At 37.5% G+C, this 15866-nt stretch overlaps 1 protein-coding gene across 3 annotated transcripts in view; it reads left to right on the top strand.

The window, feature by feature from the left end:
• Positions 1 to 7897, top strand: part of strn (striatin) — a 67244-nt gene extending 59347 nt beyond the window's left edge. For 2 of the 3 annotated variants that reach the window (XM_012962812.3, XM_031901572.1), the window contains 2 exons: positions 3450 to 3536; positions 3923 to 7897. In XM_012962812.3, coding sequence (XP_012818266.1) covers positions 3450 to 3536; positions 3923 to 4092 — 257 coding nt within the window. In that variant the 3' untranslated portion in view covers positions 4093 to 7897. 3 annotated transcript variants of the gene reach the window in all.
• Positions 7898 to 15866: the final 7969 nt, after the last annotated feature.

Raw genomic sequence — 15866 nt, forward strand, 5'->3', positions numbered from 1 at the left:
GAGCCATCAGTAGCCTGTAAAATATATACAGGTATAGGACCCATTATCCAGAATGCTCGGGACCAAGGGTATTCCGGATAAGGGGTCTTTCCATAATTTGGATCTCCATACCTTAAGTCTACTAAAAAATTAATAAAACATTAATTAAACCCAATAGGATTGTTTTGCATCCAATAAGGATTATTTATATCTTAGTTGGGATCAATTACAAGGTTCTGTTTTATTTCTACATAAAAAAAGGAAATCAGTTTTAAAATTCTGAATTATTTGCTTATAATGGAGTCTATGGGAGACGGGCTTTCCGTAATTCGGAGCTTTCTGGATAATGGGTTTCCGGATAAGGGGTCCGATACCTGTATCTGTAATTGTTACTTAGTGCTATAGCTTGTGTAATATACCCCACTAAAAATTATGTATTATAAATATTTATGTACCCCTGTTGTAAATCGAGGATTTTAGAAACATCCTTTGGAGCTTGATGACCTGTGTAAAAGCACTCTGCCTTCATGTGCCTCTTTATGCCGTTCATTTGAGAAAGTGAATTTATTGTTTTCTTATAAAGGCACCCTTTTGGGGTCCACCATTTAATAAGGTTTCCCATTGTTCATAACATGTTACAGCCTTAACAAAGCTTATGTTTAAAAGAAATGAGTGTATAGAAGAAGAAATAGGTATTCTCACCTTTACTAGCCTTCAGGCTGTCCCAGGGAAGCTGACATCCCCCCGCTTACCTGTTTCGCATATGAGTGCTTCAAGGGGGGGATCATCACAAGTGCAAAAAAATCAGTTGGTCTTTCTGCACTAGAAAAGCAAATATTCAGTTCTTAAAATAGCAGCTTTTTGCCACCACTGATAACCTGCCACACACTGCTGTCTTGAGGCAAGGCCTAACCATGTCTTTAAAGGAACAGTCCAGGACCCCTTAGGCACTGACAGTAAGAAGGGTGAAACACAGTATGCTATTTTAAAAATTAAAAAAAATAAACTTGCTTTTTTTAACAGGGATACTACTATATACGAACTAGCTAATTTATTATGTTGGGTTGAAAACCCCAACATACTGTTCTTCGACTTTGGCTTATTCTTCCGCTTCTTCTTATTCTTAGCGCCCCCCATTTTCTAAACGCTACTCCTCCTACAGTTTTAGGGGTACAACACCCAAACTCCCCACACTTCTTCGCCCTATAGCGGAGCAGGTTGCTTGTGCTTTTCTAAGCGATCCGCCCCCCCGTCTTTTTGTGGCGCCGCTCCGAACCCCCCAATTTTCCCATTGACTTTGACAGGGAAGATTTTCAAACTGCTGCCACTCTTACAACTTTGAAGCTACACCCCCCAAACTTGAATAACATAATAATGGGGTCACCCTGAATGAAACAGCAACATTTGTTGCATGACCCAAAGTGGGAGGGGCCAACAACAGCCAATCAAATTTCACCTGTTGGCTTTAATGGGGAAATTGAAACTGCTGCCAATCTTACAGCTTTGAGGCTACGCTCCCCAAACTTGAATCACACAGTCATGGGCTCAGCCTGAATGAAAATATGATGATTGCTGGATGCCCAAAAGTGGGCGGATCTGTGAACAGTCAATCAGATTTTACCTATTGATTTGGCGGAAATTCAACCTGCTGCCATTCTCACAGTAATAACACTGGGGTCCCCAAACTTTTTACACTTGGTCACTAGCCAATCAGAGTTTACCTATTGACTTTCAATAGGGAAATCCAATGTGCTGCCATTCTCACAGAATTAACACCAGGGTCCCCAAACTTTTCACAGTTGGTCACTAGGGGACTGCAGTTTTAGTTTTGAAAAGTGGGTGGAGCCACCAACAACCATTCAGATTTCACCTATTGATTTTTATTGGTTTGTTGCCAGGGTTCCCAAACTTTGCATAGTCAGTCACTGGGTGACTACGCATTTAAGGTTTTTTGTATTTTTGTAGGTGGGTGGAGCCACCAACAGCCAATCAGATTTTACCTATTGACTTTACATGGGGAAATTCAACCTGCTGCCATTCTCACAGTATTAACCCCAGCGTCCCCAAACTTTTCACAGTTGGTCACTAGAGGGCTGCAGTTTTAGGTTTGAAAAAGTGGGCGGGGCCACCAACAGCCAATCAGGTTCAGAGTTAGAAAAAGTGGGTGGAGCCACCAACAGCCAATCAGATTTTAACTATTGATTTTCAATGAGGAAATTCAACCTGCTGCCATTCTCACAGTATTAACACCAGGGTCACTAGGGGACTGCATTTTTAGGTTTTAAAAAGTGGGTGGAGCCACCAACAGCCAATCAGACTTCACCTATTGATTTTTTTTTTTTTTTGTTTAAATTTAAAATTCTGCTTTTCTCACACTATTTATGTCAGGGTTCCCAAACTTTGCACAGTCAGTCACTGACTGACTCCATATTCATGGTTAGACAAGTGGGCGGAACCACCAACAACCAATCCATTTCCACCCATTAAATTTCATTGGTTTATATTTAAACTGTTGCCATTATTTAAATATTAATTCCAGGGATGTTAAAGTTTCCAGAGTTAGTCACTGGGTATTTGCCGTTTCAAAAAGTTTCAAAAAGTGGGCAGAGCCAATAAACAGCCAATAACATTTCACCTATTTACTATGGTAATGGTACAATGGGGAAGTGTAAAATGCTGTCAGTCTCACAATTTTTATGCCTGAGTCCCCAAAATTTGCAAAGTTGGTCACTGGGGTACTGCAGTTCAAAAATAGGAAAAGTGGGTTGGGCCACTAACAGCCAATCAGATTTCATCCATTGAATTGTATTGCTTTAAATTTAAAATGCTGCCATTCTCACACTACTTATGCCAGGGTGCCCACTGTTTGTCACTGGGTGACTTCAACTCAAGGTTAGAAAAAGTGGGCACACCCACCAACCACCGATCACAATTTACCTATTGACTTATTATTAGTTTAAATTTAAACTGCTGCCGTTCTTTAACTATTAATCCTAGGGTCCCTAAACTTTGCAGAGTTAGTCACTGGGTAACTGCAGTTCCAGGTTAGAAAAAGGGGGTGGAGCCACCAACCACCAATCACTGTTGTCACTCGTTGACTTTCGGTGGGGAAATTTAAGTTGCTGCCATTCAGACACTATTAAAACCAGGATCCCCAAACTTTGCATAGTGGTTTTTACTATATAACTGTGGTCCATGGTCAGAGAAAGTGGGCAGAGCCCATTCAGTGACTTCAGGTTTTTCAACCCAACATGAAGTTTGTTCTCAAACTTCCCTTTCTAGTTTTATTTGTTGTTTTACTTTTTACTAGAGACACTAGGAAAAGGTTCAGACTGCACCCTCTAAAAGCTTTTTGTTTAAATAGCCCTCATGTTGTGACTTTTCTGTATTTCTGTTTTCTCTGTATTTTACATGTTCATTTGAAACAAAAATGTTACCCTTGTGTCTCATTTTCTCATTTTGCGTTATAGGAAAACTGATTCATTCAATGGTAGCTCATTTAGATGCTGTCACAAGTCTTGCAGTTGATCCAAATGGATTATACCTGATGTCTGGAAGTAAGTGTTAAATCTGTAGTACGGTGTTAAGAGTATGTAGCTTTAAGATGATTTATATGCTAGGATGGCATATTTTCAGTTTTCTCTAAATCCTACCAGACCGGTAGGTGCCAGGCTTGAAACTGTGACTAAAGCTATATAATAAATACTACTATAAAGGTGCCTTGGTCCAACTGTAGCCTCACATTTTTCAAATATAAATGTTCTGTTCAAAGTTAGTGTTTATGATGCTTTGAGGAAGTATTATCTCTTTGCTTTAATTGTCTTGATGGGATGCTGTCATCCATTGAAAAGAATGTGGAAGACTAGGGCACTATAACACCCCCTCCCCCAAAATTTTAATCCTAGAGATGTAAAATTATAATTTGATATTTTTCTTTTCCAAGGTCACGACTGTTCGATACGTTTATGGAACTTGGAAAGCAAGACCTGCATACAGGAATTTACAGCTCACCGCAAGAAGTCAGACGAATCTATTCATGATGTAGCATTCCACCCTTCCAAATGCTACATTGCCAGTGCAGGAGCTGATGCTCTAGCCAAAGTTTTTGTATGACACCATGTTCCACTGTAGCTTCTCCTTTATTCGTCCAGCCACATCAAACAGAGACCTATTACTAATGCCCGACGAAATGACTTATCTGGCCTTTTTCCCTTCCTCCTTGTGTTCGATAATCAGGATAAGACGCAAAAACTGTATTGCGGGTTTTAGTTTTTCTGGGTTCTGTTTTGTACACTTATGGTTTGTTCTGGGTGCTGTGAACTCAGCTGGTGCTTGGAGCCATTGTTCTGTTTTTTCAGATGCCCTCTGAGCAGTAGCAGCAAATTCTTTTTAGGAGTGCATATTTGACCAGGCAGGCCTGGATCAAACTAGGTTCCACCATAATCTTGGGGTGTGGCTAGTGGGACAAAAGAAATGGCCAGTATAGTGGCAAATTATCATAGTATATTCAACAGGAATGTGTTGATTCTTTTATCTTTCTGTAATAGCTCTAACAAGCCTGTTAGTGAATAAATTAGGTGTACACTTTTTCAGACTAATCATACGATTATATTTATTTCTCGTTTGAGGCATTGACTGAGAAAGTATTTCCCGTCTCATCTATTGGCTATTTAGCAAAAAGCAAATTTCTCTTAATTCTCTTTGTTTGAACACAAACCCAAGCCATGTGTTAGCTTTTTAATTTTAATATTTATTAAGAACATTAATAAGCTTCATCAAATCTGTTGACTGAACTTCTCCTTCATCATTTCCAGCTGTGTGCTTTTTCAGTAAGAATAAATAAAATGTCTGCTACCTGTTCCTTAAGTAGGATTCATAGAAGAGAAACTCCGTTTTTCATTTGCGTTAAGCTTATTTGTAATGCCGAACAGCAATGTTAAAAGTAATGACAAAATCACTTGGCTGATTCTACAGTAAAACTACAATATGTTCAAATCTCCCTCTGCTGTTTTACAAGCATTATCATGTCACTTTTTACTAGTATTACTGGAATAAAGCTAACTATTACAACAGGATTTCTTAAACAGGCGGTATACCAAGCACGTTTGCAGCAATGAATAGGACTTTTGATGAGCATGCCATTTGCCTGTTGCTTTAATAAAAAAATTGTCTATGGTTTTTATGTCAATACGCTTGCCAAAGAAACTGAAAGTAAGTTCCTGGTCCTTATAAGATAAATAGACCACTCAGCTGCAGCCTTTGTTAGGTATTGAAATAATAAGCTTCTTTTAATTACTTAATAAGAACCTGGAGGTTAGAATGTGACCTACTTTCAGTTTCAGTCTTTGCCCTGTTTAGTGCAAACAATTACAGTTACCATAAATATTAATTAAAGAGGTGTTTAACATTTAAGGCAACTTTTAGTATGTAACAGAATGGTCAGTTTGAAGCAACATTTAAATTAGTCTTCATTATTTATTATTTTTTATAATTTTTGCCACCTTCTTCTTCCTCTTTCCAACTTTCGAAGGGGGCTTACTGACCCTAGCAGCCAAAAACTATTGCTTTGTGTCGCTACAATTTTATTGTTATTGTTAATTATTACTTATTTTTCTATTCAATTCCTCTCCTATTCATATACCAGTCTCTCATTCAAACTACTTCCTGGTTGCTAACAACTAGATAACTGCTACAATTACAAACTGGAGAGTTACTGAACAAAAATTAAAAAAAACACAAATAATAAAAAATAAAGACTCACTGTAAATTGCCTTAGAATTGCCCTTTAAATAAAACAAATAGGCAAAAGTAATGTTTATCACAAGCCTTAGTCATGTAGTCATATACCACCTTGTTAAGCTTTTTTCACAGGAGCCTAGGTTATGTCTGGGAATATGCTTTGACACCCAATAATTGGTTTAAAATGAATTATGCATTCCTTTAATTTACTGCTGACTGTCCTACAAAAAAAATAATGACTGTGAACAACATAGGGTCCCATGTCTAGTCACAACCAATAGGTTAAGAATCCCAGCATTAGTAATCTGCATATTTCCGTAGTTATTGCCACTGAATGACAAACTAACCGATGTGGGATGTGTAGCTTTACTAAGCCAAGCAATATAAGAATGTTTTTTTTTGGTAACAATTCTAACAACTTTGTTTCTTTGGTTTTTTTGTTTGTTTTTTTTAATCTCTGAGGTCCAATAAATTAATACTAATCTATTAGCAAGGTAATTGGATGGTGTTAAAAGGGACAGTTATACTGAAATGGCTTTGTATGATGGAGATAATGGTATTTTAAGGCACTTTGCAGTTTCATTACTTTTGGTTCTTGTTCAAAAAACACATTGTTAAAAAATTATTAATAACCTGAATCTTTACAGGTCTCAAAGTCCCCACTTAGCCTAACAGCAATGCAGAAGTCATAGAAATATACCAGAGAGGACTTTTATTTAGAGACATAAATACAAAAGAAGATAAAAACATTGCCCCACTATTATAATTCACACTAGTGAGAGGTAGGGTAGCGCATACTTCAAACTGCAAATGAAGACCATTTGCCATTATCTTGGAATATCGACATCATACCAAATGTTCATTATAGGTAAACTTCCCCTTTAAGTACATAATCGATTTCTTGACCATTTTATTTAGTTTTCAGTTAAATATCTTGCCATATTAGTTACTGTGGAATGGTTAAATGCACTCAGTACCGGTGCCTCTTAATGTTATCGTGATAAAAATTGATAACCACCTGCCTCTACTACCTTCCATCTTTTCTTGTCCTAATGGATCCAGTGGTGTTTTAAACTATAGGATAAATATATATATATCTATACACTTGCCATTATATTGGCTAACACACTGATCTTTGTTGCACAGGCATGCTCAGAGCTGTTTGGAAAAGTATTGACTGCTCACATATAGTCTGATCATTGTGCTAAAGTGTACTAATCTGCTAAAAATAGCTAAAAGAAAATTGGAGAGAAATGTCACTAAATGAACATAAGACGATGATTAGATTTTATAATGTTATCACTTGTTAACAGGACATAAGTACAGTATGTGGCTCTTTACTTAGACTTTGAAATTGTGGATTATTTGTGTATTTGACCTTTTTGTTCTTTATTTTTTTCATTCTTTCTTTCTAGACTAAGTAATTGAAAAAAAAAGATTTATTTGGAAATTCTAAGCGCTATGTATATTATATATAAATATATATATATATTGTAAACATATATTAAATGTGTCTAGTATGGGATGACTCCAGGGGTGCATTTTAATCTTTTTGTATTGAGTTCTGAGTATTGAGTGAGTGTACACAAAAGATTCTGGTTTGGGTATGATATTGAGTATTTTGCTGTTACATACTATATGCAGTTACAGCTGTTTCAATTGATGTACATACATCTTAAGTTGGCATGCTTGTTTTAATGACTGTAATATTTAGTTAATTAAAACCTGAATGTAAGTAAAACTGGCTATTTAAACTCTAACAGAAAAAAATAATGTTCCTCATGTAAATCTATTGTAGTTGAATCAGGTGAATGCTGGATAAGGATGAAAGGTGCCTTTATTTTTAGAAAAACAAAAAAGCTAGAAAAAAAATCCATATGGGGGGGGGGGGGAAACACTTATGCTGTAAGTTGCTAGTTTATGTTTGTCTTTTCTCACTATGCCCTTGGTATGGGAAACTTTAAAGTGCTCAGTGCCAGGGCTTGACAAAACAACCTCTTGCCAAAACTACTTAAATATTTTTTTCTTTAATAGAGAAATATGTTTCATTCATTTTTTCAAAATATCCTATTAAAAATTTAAACCAATATAACTTTCCTTTATTATTGTGATATTATAAAAATACCCTGTAATATTTGTCTATTGCAAACATTATTTCTGGTCATATGGGACTTATTTACTGTAGAAAACACAACACTGGAATGAATTTAAAAATATGAAGCATGGTTTAAAGGGTGGTTCACCTTTAAGTTAACTTTTAGTATGTTATAGAATGCCCAATTCTAAGCAACTTTTCAATTGGTTTGAATTATTTATAGTTTTTTAAATATTTGTCTTCTTCTGAATCTTTTAAATGGGAGTCACTGACACTGGCAGCCATAAAACTATTGCTGTGTGATGCTACGCTTTATTGTTATGGTTACTTTTTACTTATCTTTCTATTCAGGTCCTCTTCTATTTATATTTCAATCTCTCATTCAAACCACTCTCTGGTTGCTATGGTAATTTAAACCCTAGCAACCAGATAACTGCTGAAGTTCCCAACTGGAGAGTTGCTGAACAAAAAGTGAAATCATTAAAAGAAAAAAAAAAAAGTTTTTAAAAAATGAAGATCAATTGCAAATTGTCTTAGAATACAAGAATACCAAAAAATAGCTTAAAGGTGAACAACCCTTTAATAGAATTAAGTCTATTAAATGTGTTAAAAATCAGTTTTTTTAGCTCATATTTTATTAATTCAACCAAGATACTTCCAGTATATGCTTCCTGCTTTCTAGTGGTTGAGGTAAATTAAAGGTGTTCTACATTTTGTAATGGTTCATTAAAGTAAACAGCATATATATATATCAGTAATGTTCAGTAGTATGCCGAAATCTGAATTTTGTACAAGGAACTTTTACCAAAATAATTCTTGTTTGTAATAAAATATATAGTCTTTGGGCCTTTTTCTTTTTTGCAGAAATCTAGTATTGGCTTAATGGATTCCCAGTGGTTTTGGCATTTCCAGCAGTTGTCAAAGTCTGAATGGATTTAGGTATAAAGTTCTTAGTTTGCACCATATTCCTTGTGTATTCATCTCAGCAGATGACCACAGTAAGCTAACTTTTACAAAATTCCCAGTGTCTTTCAATAGCCACAGTCCTTTGTATAATTCTGACGACCAACAACCAATTATGATTTGATTTGTGCGCTTTAATAATGTTATAACCCAAAAGAGAAACAAGATTGTTTCATTTGCACTTCTGCAGCTGTTCCTAAGCTGACCTTTCCAACATTAAAAAACACCATGCTTCTAAATATCTTTTGCATTATTTTATGGCCATGTAACTCCTGTTAACCAATGGTGCCTTAATTATACTATAGGGGCATTAGCACCATGTAAATATGTAATATACAGACACTTATTTAACCCTGTGTACACCTAATGTGCCACAAAATATTATAATTGTATAATTGAAGTGTACATCCCCTTGATTCTTAGGCATTTAAAGTCATGTGGCTGTTAATTATACTATTTTTTGCCAATTAGTCTTTGGGTAAAAAAATAAGTACAGTAGGTATAAGTGTACCACATAAAAGAGGACACATCTGGCCTATGTCTTGGGTAATGACACTGGTTCATTTTACAATACAGCCTCACTGGGATCATCAGTGGCCAAAATTTTGTCCAGCACTGATATACTCCAGACCTGTGCTTAATTCCATGCACCTGCCCCCTTCGTAAGGTATCTGCAGTACACTCAACATTCAGGGATGCACTGAAAAATTGGAATGGCTTTAAAAATAATGAGCAGCTTCAATGCACAGCAATCTATTATTTGAATTGCCCATTACCCCAAGATGTGGGGCATATTGCTGATTTGCTTTGTGGGACATTTTCTATTGATCTGGTAATTTTGGTTAGATACTTCTGGGTAATGTTTGTCTTTTGCATATTTGAAGAAAAACCAGCAGTGTTTTCAGAAAGTCTAGTGGCAAGCTATTGGATCAGAAACAAATTACTGTGGCATTTCAAGCATACAGATGTCTATACAGGCCCCCATCAGCCACAGTCTATGGTATCTTACAGCTCCACCTTTGGCATTTTCCAAAATCCACAAATTGCCAGTGTGGGCATGCTGAAACAGCCACTATGTTCACAGAAGAGCTTTTAGATTTTCCCTCACATAAGAAGGGAACGGAATGGCAGCTAGCTGTGAAAGACTGCAGTTTTTCCTTCTGTTGTGTTACTGATGTCTGCACCTCCTGCTCCCTACTTTGCCCTTTTTAACTAAAGCATTAGCTGGGGGGTATGCCTAGGTGCCTCCCCCTCCGCTCACCAATACACCTCTGACTAAAGCAGTGAGGGGAACCACAGGTCTCTGTTCTTCGAAACTGTCATTTTTTTCTTTTGCACACTGTGGCATGCAGATTTTCACATCTGATCATTGCATTTACCTCACCAAGCTTTTCATTTCGTTTTGGTACTGTAAGGCTCTTCAACATAATCCCCTCCAATATACCCTAGTATATGTTTTTATTAAAGGAGAAGGAAAGGCTTAGTCACTTGGGGGTGCCAAAATGTTAGGAACCCAAAGTGACTTTAATCGCCTACCTTTTACCCTGGGCTGGTGCCCCTGTTCAGAGAGAACAGTACCATCCCGGGGTACATGGTACCTGCGAGCGTTTCCTCTTCCTTCTTCGTGAACTTGCGATTGCACAGTAGAGTGAAAAGCCGAACTTTAACAAAATAAGTCGGCTTTTCACTCTACTGCGCATGCGCCGGCCCAGGGATTTTGACAACAGAAGGGAGAAGGAAGCGCTCTCTGCAGGTACCCCGGGCTGGTGCGGTTTTCTCCTAACTGGCACCAGCCCCGGGTAAAAGGTAAGTGATTAAAGTCACATGGGGGTGCCTAACATTTAGCCTTTCCTCCTTTAAAGCAATTTTTTCTTAATTGTCAACCTAAATATGCTAGGATAAATCAGCCAATAAATGAACAGATATTTGTCTTTCTCCCACACTTCTTCCTGTTACCATTAGAACCTGCAGGTGATCTCTGAGGGAGCTGAGAAACGCTGTCAAGAGTATTTTGAGACCATTTTTTTTTTAAATTTACAGCCTAAATAATTTACATAGCCTTTTTAAGGAATTTTCTCTCCACCCTTTGATAAACACGTGCCAAAGTATATTCAGTATATCCACATGCAAAATCCCAAGATAAAAAAGTTATACTTGTAAACTACATAAACTGGCAGTGACAAGTATCCACTCTACAAAATGTATCCTGTGTCATATGATACAATATTAACTAAGTTTTAGAAAAGTAGCTTGGCATTGCATAAACCAGGCCCAAATGGATACTTTGCTGTGGCGCCTAACATGCATTTGTAAGCATCACCACTAGAGGGTAACCACTTACTACTTTACTTTTTTTTCTGTAGTGCTTTCACCGTATTTAGAAAGTTATTTTATTTATCATATACTTGAAAATGTTTATTGTTTATTTTACCTGTGAAATGTTATATTGTAGCTTAAATTGTTTTGGTTTTTTTTTATTAATATTTTTTATTTTGCATTTAGTATAACAATGTACAAAGGTGCAGCTTTTGGGGTTTGCTGTGGTGCAAGGTTGGTATGAAATATAATTCAGGTACATATATGAAAACAATCAAAAAGTTTTTATATTCTTTTTTCATACATCCCTCTTAACCAGACACCAGAGCTGGTCTATACCATGTAAGGTATCCGATTTTACAGAACATGTCATTGCGCTATTGCTCCATCATTATGCAACATTACCAAGACTGCAGCTTACAATTCAACAGCTTTCTAAAGGCTCATACAGGAAGTGACATGACAGAAAGAGAAATAACATCACAGCTACACATACATCCCAGAAAGGATCCCAAATATACATATATACACCAAGGTCCCAAATAGAGAGAGAAAGTAGAACCTTTCTTTACTCCAGTAAGGGCTAAACTCTATGAGCACTTTTTATGGATGTCGACAGATCGAAATTTTGCAAAAGAATAGCATTACCCAATATATAACAATTTTTATTTTTAATGCCTCCTGTGACAAACACACCAGTTTAATTACTTTCTCCCACCTCCACTACAGGAGAAAGTAAGCTTTATCAGAAAGGTCTATGTAAATACAGCCGTAAGCACTCACAGAAATGCTGCACTGAGTCCTCTGTCAAAAGAAACAGGATTTGTTGTCTTTTTTTTTTTTTTCTGTGCCAGAGTCTGCACAGCTCTCTCCCCTCTCCAGCTCCCCCCTCCCTCATAAATGTTAAGAACTCACTGCCCCCCCTTAGGAATGTGGGTCTGAGCCAATCAACAGGAAGCTTCCTCATAGTCTAACTAACTGAGCATGTACACTGGTCTTGGCGCAGAAGCGAGGCATTATGGGAACTTTCTTTATAGAGCTCAGTGGGGTTTTTTTTCTATGAGGTTTCTGATCATCTGAAGGGAGACTTAAGGGCACTATTAAGAGAACTGAAGGTATGCCTGCAGCTTGAGATTAACTCTTTATTAGCCTTTCCCTTCTCCTTTAAGCCACCAACAATGCATTCAGCATGTTAGAAAATCAATTTTCCTTAAGAAAACAAAAAGGCCACAGGAAAAAGTATGTTTAAACCTATTATATCAGTCCTTCTGTCTCTCTGATCAGTTTTTCTGAAAGGATGGGAGTGGCCTAGTTTAAAGAAAAAAAAAAAAAAAAAAAAAAAAGGGAAAGTTGTGCTTACCACTAAAATGTAAACCATTAGGCGGGGGTGTAATGAGGCTGTGACCACAAAATTCATATAGACAACAACAAGAGACCCTTTGCACTCCTCCTTTATCAATAAATATATATATATATATATATATATATATATATATCTATATCTATCTCAAACGCAACAGTAGAAAGCACTCACAGCTACAGCATCAATCAGGTCAGTGATATATTTCAGAATACCATCTACACGCTTCGATCACCACAGGGTCGTCATCAGGATGATGGATTATATATTGAGCATTAAGACTAGGTTTTACCTACAACTCGCTTGCTTTCAAGGTGAAAAAAAAACCCCAAATGGTTGCTCCTTTATTGGCCCATTAGGGTAACTTGACTGTAGCTGGAAAGGCCTAGTTTAAACCTGACATACTGAGAACTTCCTATTTGCTTACATAATCACGTTCAGGCTTTGTCCTTACTTTTTCCCTATTGGACCAATTCATTGGGTGCTTGTGCACTCTAACCAGTTGCATACATTGAAAGGTCATTGGTTAATTTCTCCCTCGCAAAGGCTAACAGACTCTGCATATCACAAACTTACTTTTATGGTAGATATGCAGCACTGTCACAGGCACAGTAAGCAGTCAGACTGACAGGAGACACAGCCAATAGGAGTTATGTCTGCTGCCAGTAGTATGTGTGACATGATGTAAGGAAGTAAAAAAGCAACTGTAGTGTTTATAGGGGTCACTGATGTTCCCCCCAGCACAGGGTCTGTGCAGAAATGAAGGATTAGCAGAGTGATTATTCTCAGGTGAATATCTCTTCAGAATTGATTAAGCACTTTGTTTTAATATATAAAGGTGTTTTTAACTATTACAGGTATATTGGGTAATGTTCTTCTGTTGCAAGATCCAAATCAGTCTGGTAGGAAAATCTTGAGGTGGCTTAAAAAGACTGCTGTATCTAAAAAAGAGTCTCCTCCATTAATTGTCGGAACACAAACTTGTCTCAGACAGTGGAGGCATTAGCAGAACACATTTTTAAAGCTGTCGCCAACATTTTTGCTTATGTTCACATTGTAAGGCTGAAGACCTAAGTTCTCTCTATGCAGGGCCACCATCAGAAATCATGGGGCCCCTCCCATCAGTACAAAGGACACACAGACATAAAAAGGATCAGGGCCCCCCTAACACAGTGCCCCCCTAATGCTATGCTGGCCAGTGCCCCCCATACACAGTGCCCCCCTAACACTATGCTGGCCAGTGCCCCCTTACGCAGTGCCCCCCAAAGACAGCATGTTGACCTCCCAAATAAAATGATTAATTATGTCTTGGTCTTTACTTAAAATACTAAGGACTGTAGGGGCAGGGTTTTTTTTGTTTCCTGTCCTTGAAGAGTATGGGGGACACTCTCTAAGGCTGTGCAGGCTCAGTCCCTCTAAATCTTTGATAAATTCTAACTTGGCTTATTCCTTTTAAACTTTGGCCAAAGAAAACTTTATCATGGTCTTGGAACACTGCAACAAAGTCACTGCCTTTTGGCAACTTTCAGGCATGTTTTCACATGGTGGAATCTTTGAGCTGAGCTGAGTGAATGGCATTTATAGCATCATGATTCCAACCAAAATATATGAATATAAGATTTTTCCTAGCCTAAAATAATGTAATGTTTTTTGTAAGATTTTTTGTAACGTTACAAAGATTTTTGATTGTTAGTACTTTGAAACAATAAAAATACAACACGGGTCTGAATACTTTTGCAAAGCGTTGTGTGTGCACAGGGTTTGTACACTGCGTAAAAATGTACAGTTTCTCATTTTTGTGAGGAAACTCCGTGTGCGCACTGACATGCGGATGTTATGTTGGTCAGCAGGGCTGAACTGAGCAGGTAGGTGTGTGCATCACCCTTAAGATGGCCACACACAGGAAGATTTGCTCATTTGGCGAGGTGACCAAGCAAGCAGATCTTTTCCCGATATACCCACCTAAAGGTGGGCGATATTGGGCTAATTTGATTGAATGAGGATAGGCAAAACACTGGATCAGGGACCGCATCAATGAGCCCATGCGGCCCCCTACCCGTCGAAAGATCTAACCTGCCCGATCGAGATATGGCCAATTTTAGGCCAGATGTCAGTCGGGTAGCTCCATTGGGGGGCCCATACACGGGCAGATAAGCTGCTAAATCAGTCTAAGGTACCCAAATCGGAGGCTAAAATCTGCCCATGTATGGTTAGAATATAAAGATTTGAAAAATGCATGCTTTTCAACTTAGTAGGGACCCTTTTATTGCAATTGTCAACCTAAGACGACAGGGCCCTTGTTTCCATAGTGACATAATTACAGGATTAAGATCAGAGCAGCTGATAGCAGGTAGTTCTTTGCATCCAAAACAAATGCTGAAATAGGATTGGAAAGAATGATACTGTATGTCTTTTTTTTATATGTGTTGTAGCTATCTTGTAATAATAGGGAATAATAGTGATTTTGTTTTGCTCTTGTGCTTCATTACAGCAGATTAGGCTGGTTTCATAGAATAAACAACAAATACAAATTTAACTATATAACTGAGGATTATAAAGGAGGGTTCTGTACATCTCAAATATTCTTTGAAAGGGCATTTTTGACCAGTTACCAACACACTTTTAAATGGTTTCCTTTTGCTATATCTGATGACCTTTTAGGATAATGACATATACTTTGTATAAAAATACTAGATACAGGTGTATATAGGGTAAGTAGGTCTACCTAAACCCAGTTCATTTTGGAGCCTATCTTTGCAACCTGAGATTGCCTTTGGCCCTACCAAAACCCAAGCTATGCACAGCTAATTTGGTTTAGGCTCTCAGTCTCTATTTTCCCCTCTAGGAATGCAGACATCATTTTGTCAAACCTGGGGGCTAAGGGCTGTTTTAAGGTATATGATCTTGTAACCCATGATAAACTACAAAGTCTTATACAAGGAAACAACAAGCCGTGAAGCCAGATATAGCTATTTCACAATGAGGCATTTTCTCCTCCCCTATGTGGCATAATGGGAGGGATTTGTACTCCTTTGCAAACTTAGGTCTAAACTCCAGGAGCATTTTTGTCAAATGGAGTCGGCAAAATCCAAGTTGGATGTAGTTAGGTTAAAATATAATGGGACTAATACAAAAGTCAGATGTGTAAACTACATGTAATTATTGCCATCCGACACAACACGCCTGTCGGATACAAATGCAGCATGCTGCATTCGCATCCAACACAATAAAGTTGCATTCATTTGGAGTGACTTTTTCACATTGAATTACATTGACTTTGGGATTCAGTTGCATGAACAAAACACATCATCCGGCTTTATCTGATTCAACTTTATATTACAGCCTATAAAGATCACATTTTGTAGGATCTTACAAAATGTTGTGTTGTTGCATAGTGGATCAGATTAAATCTAA

The sequence above is a fragment of the Xenopus tropicalis genome, chromosome 5, assembly GCF_000004195.4.
Source record: "Xenopus tropicalis strain Nigerian chromosome 5, UCB_Xtro_10.0, whole genome shotgun sequence".
Lineage (NCBI taxonomy): Eukaryota > Metazoa > Chordata > Amphibia > Anura > Pipidae > Xenopus > Xenopus tropicalis.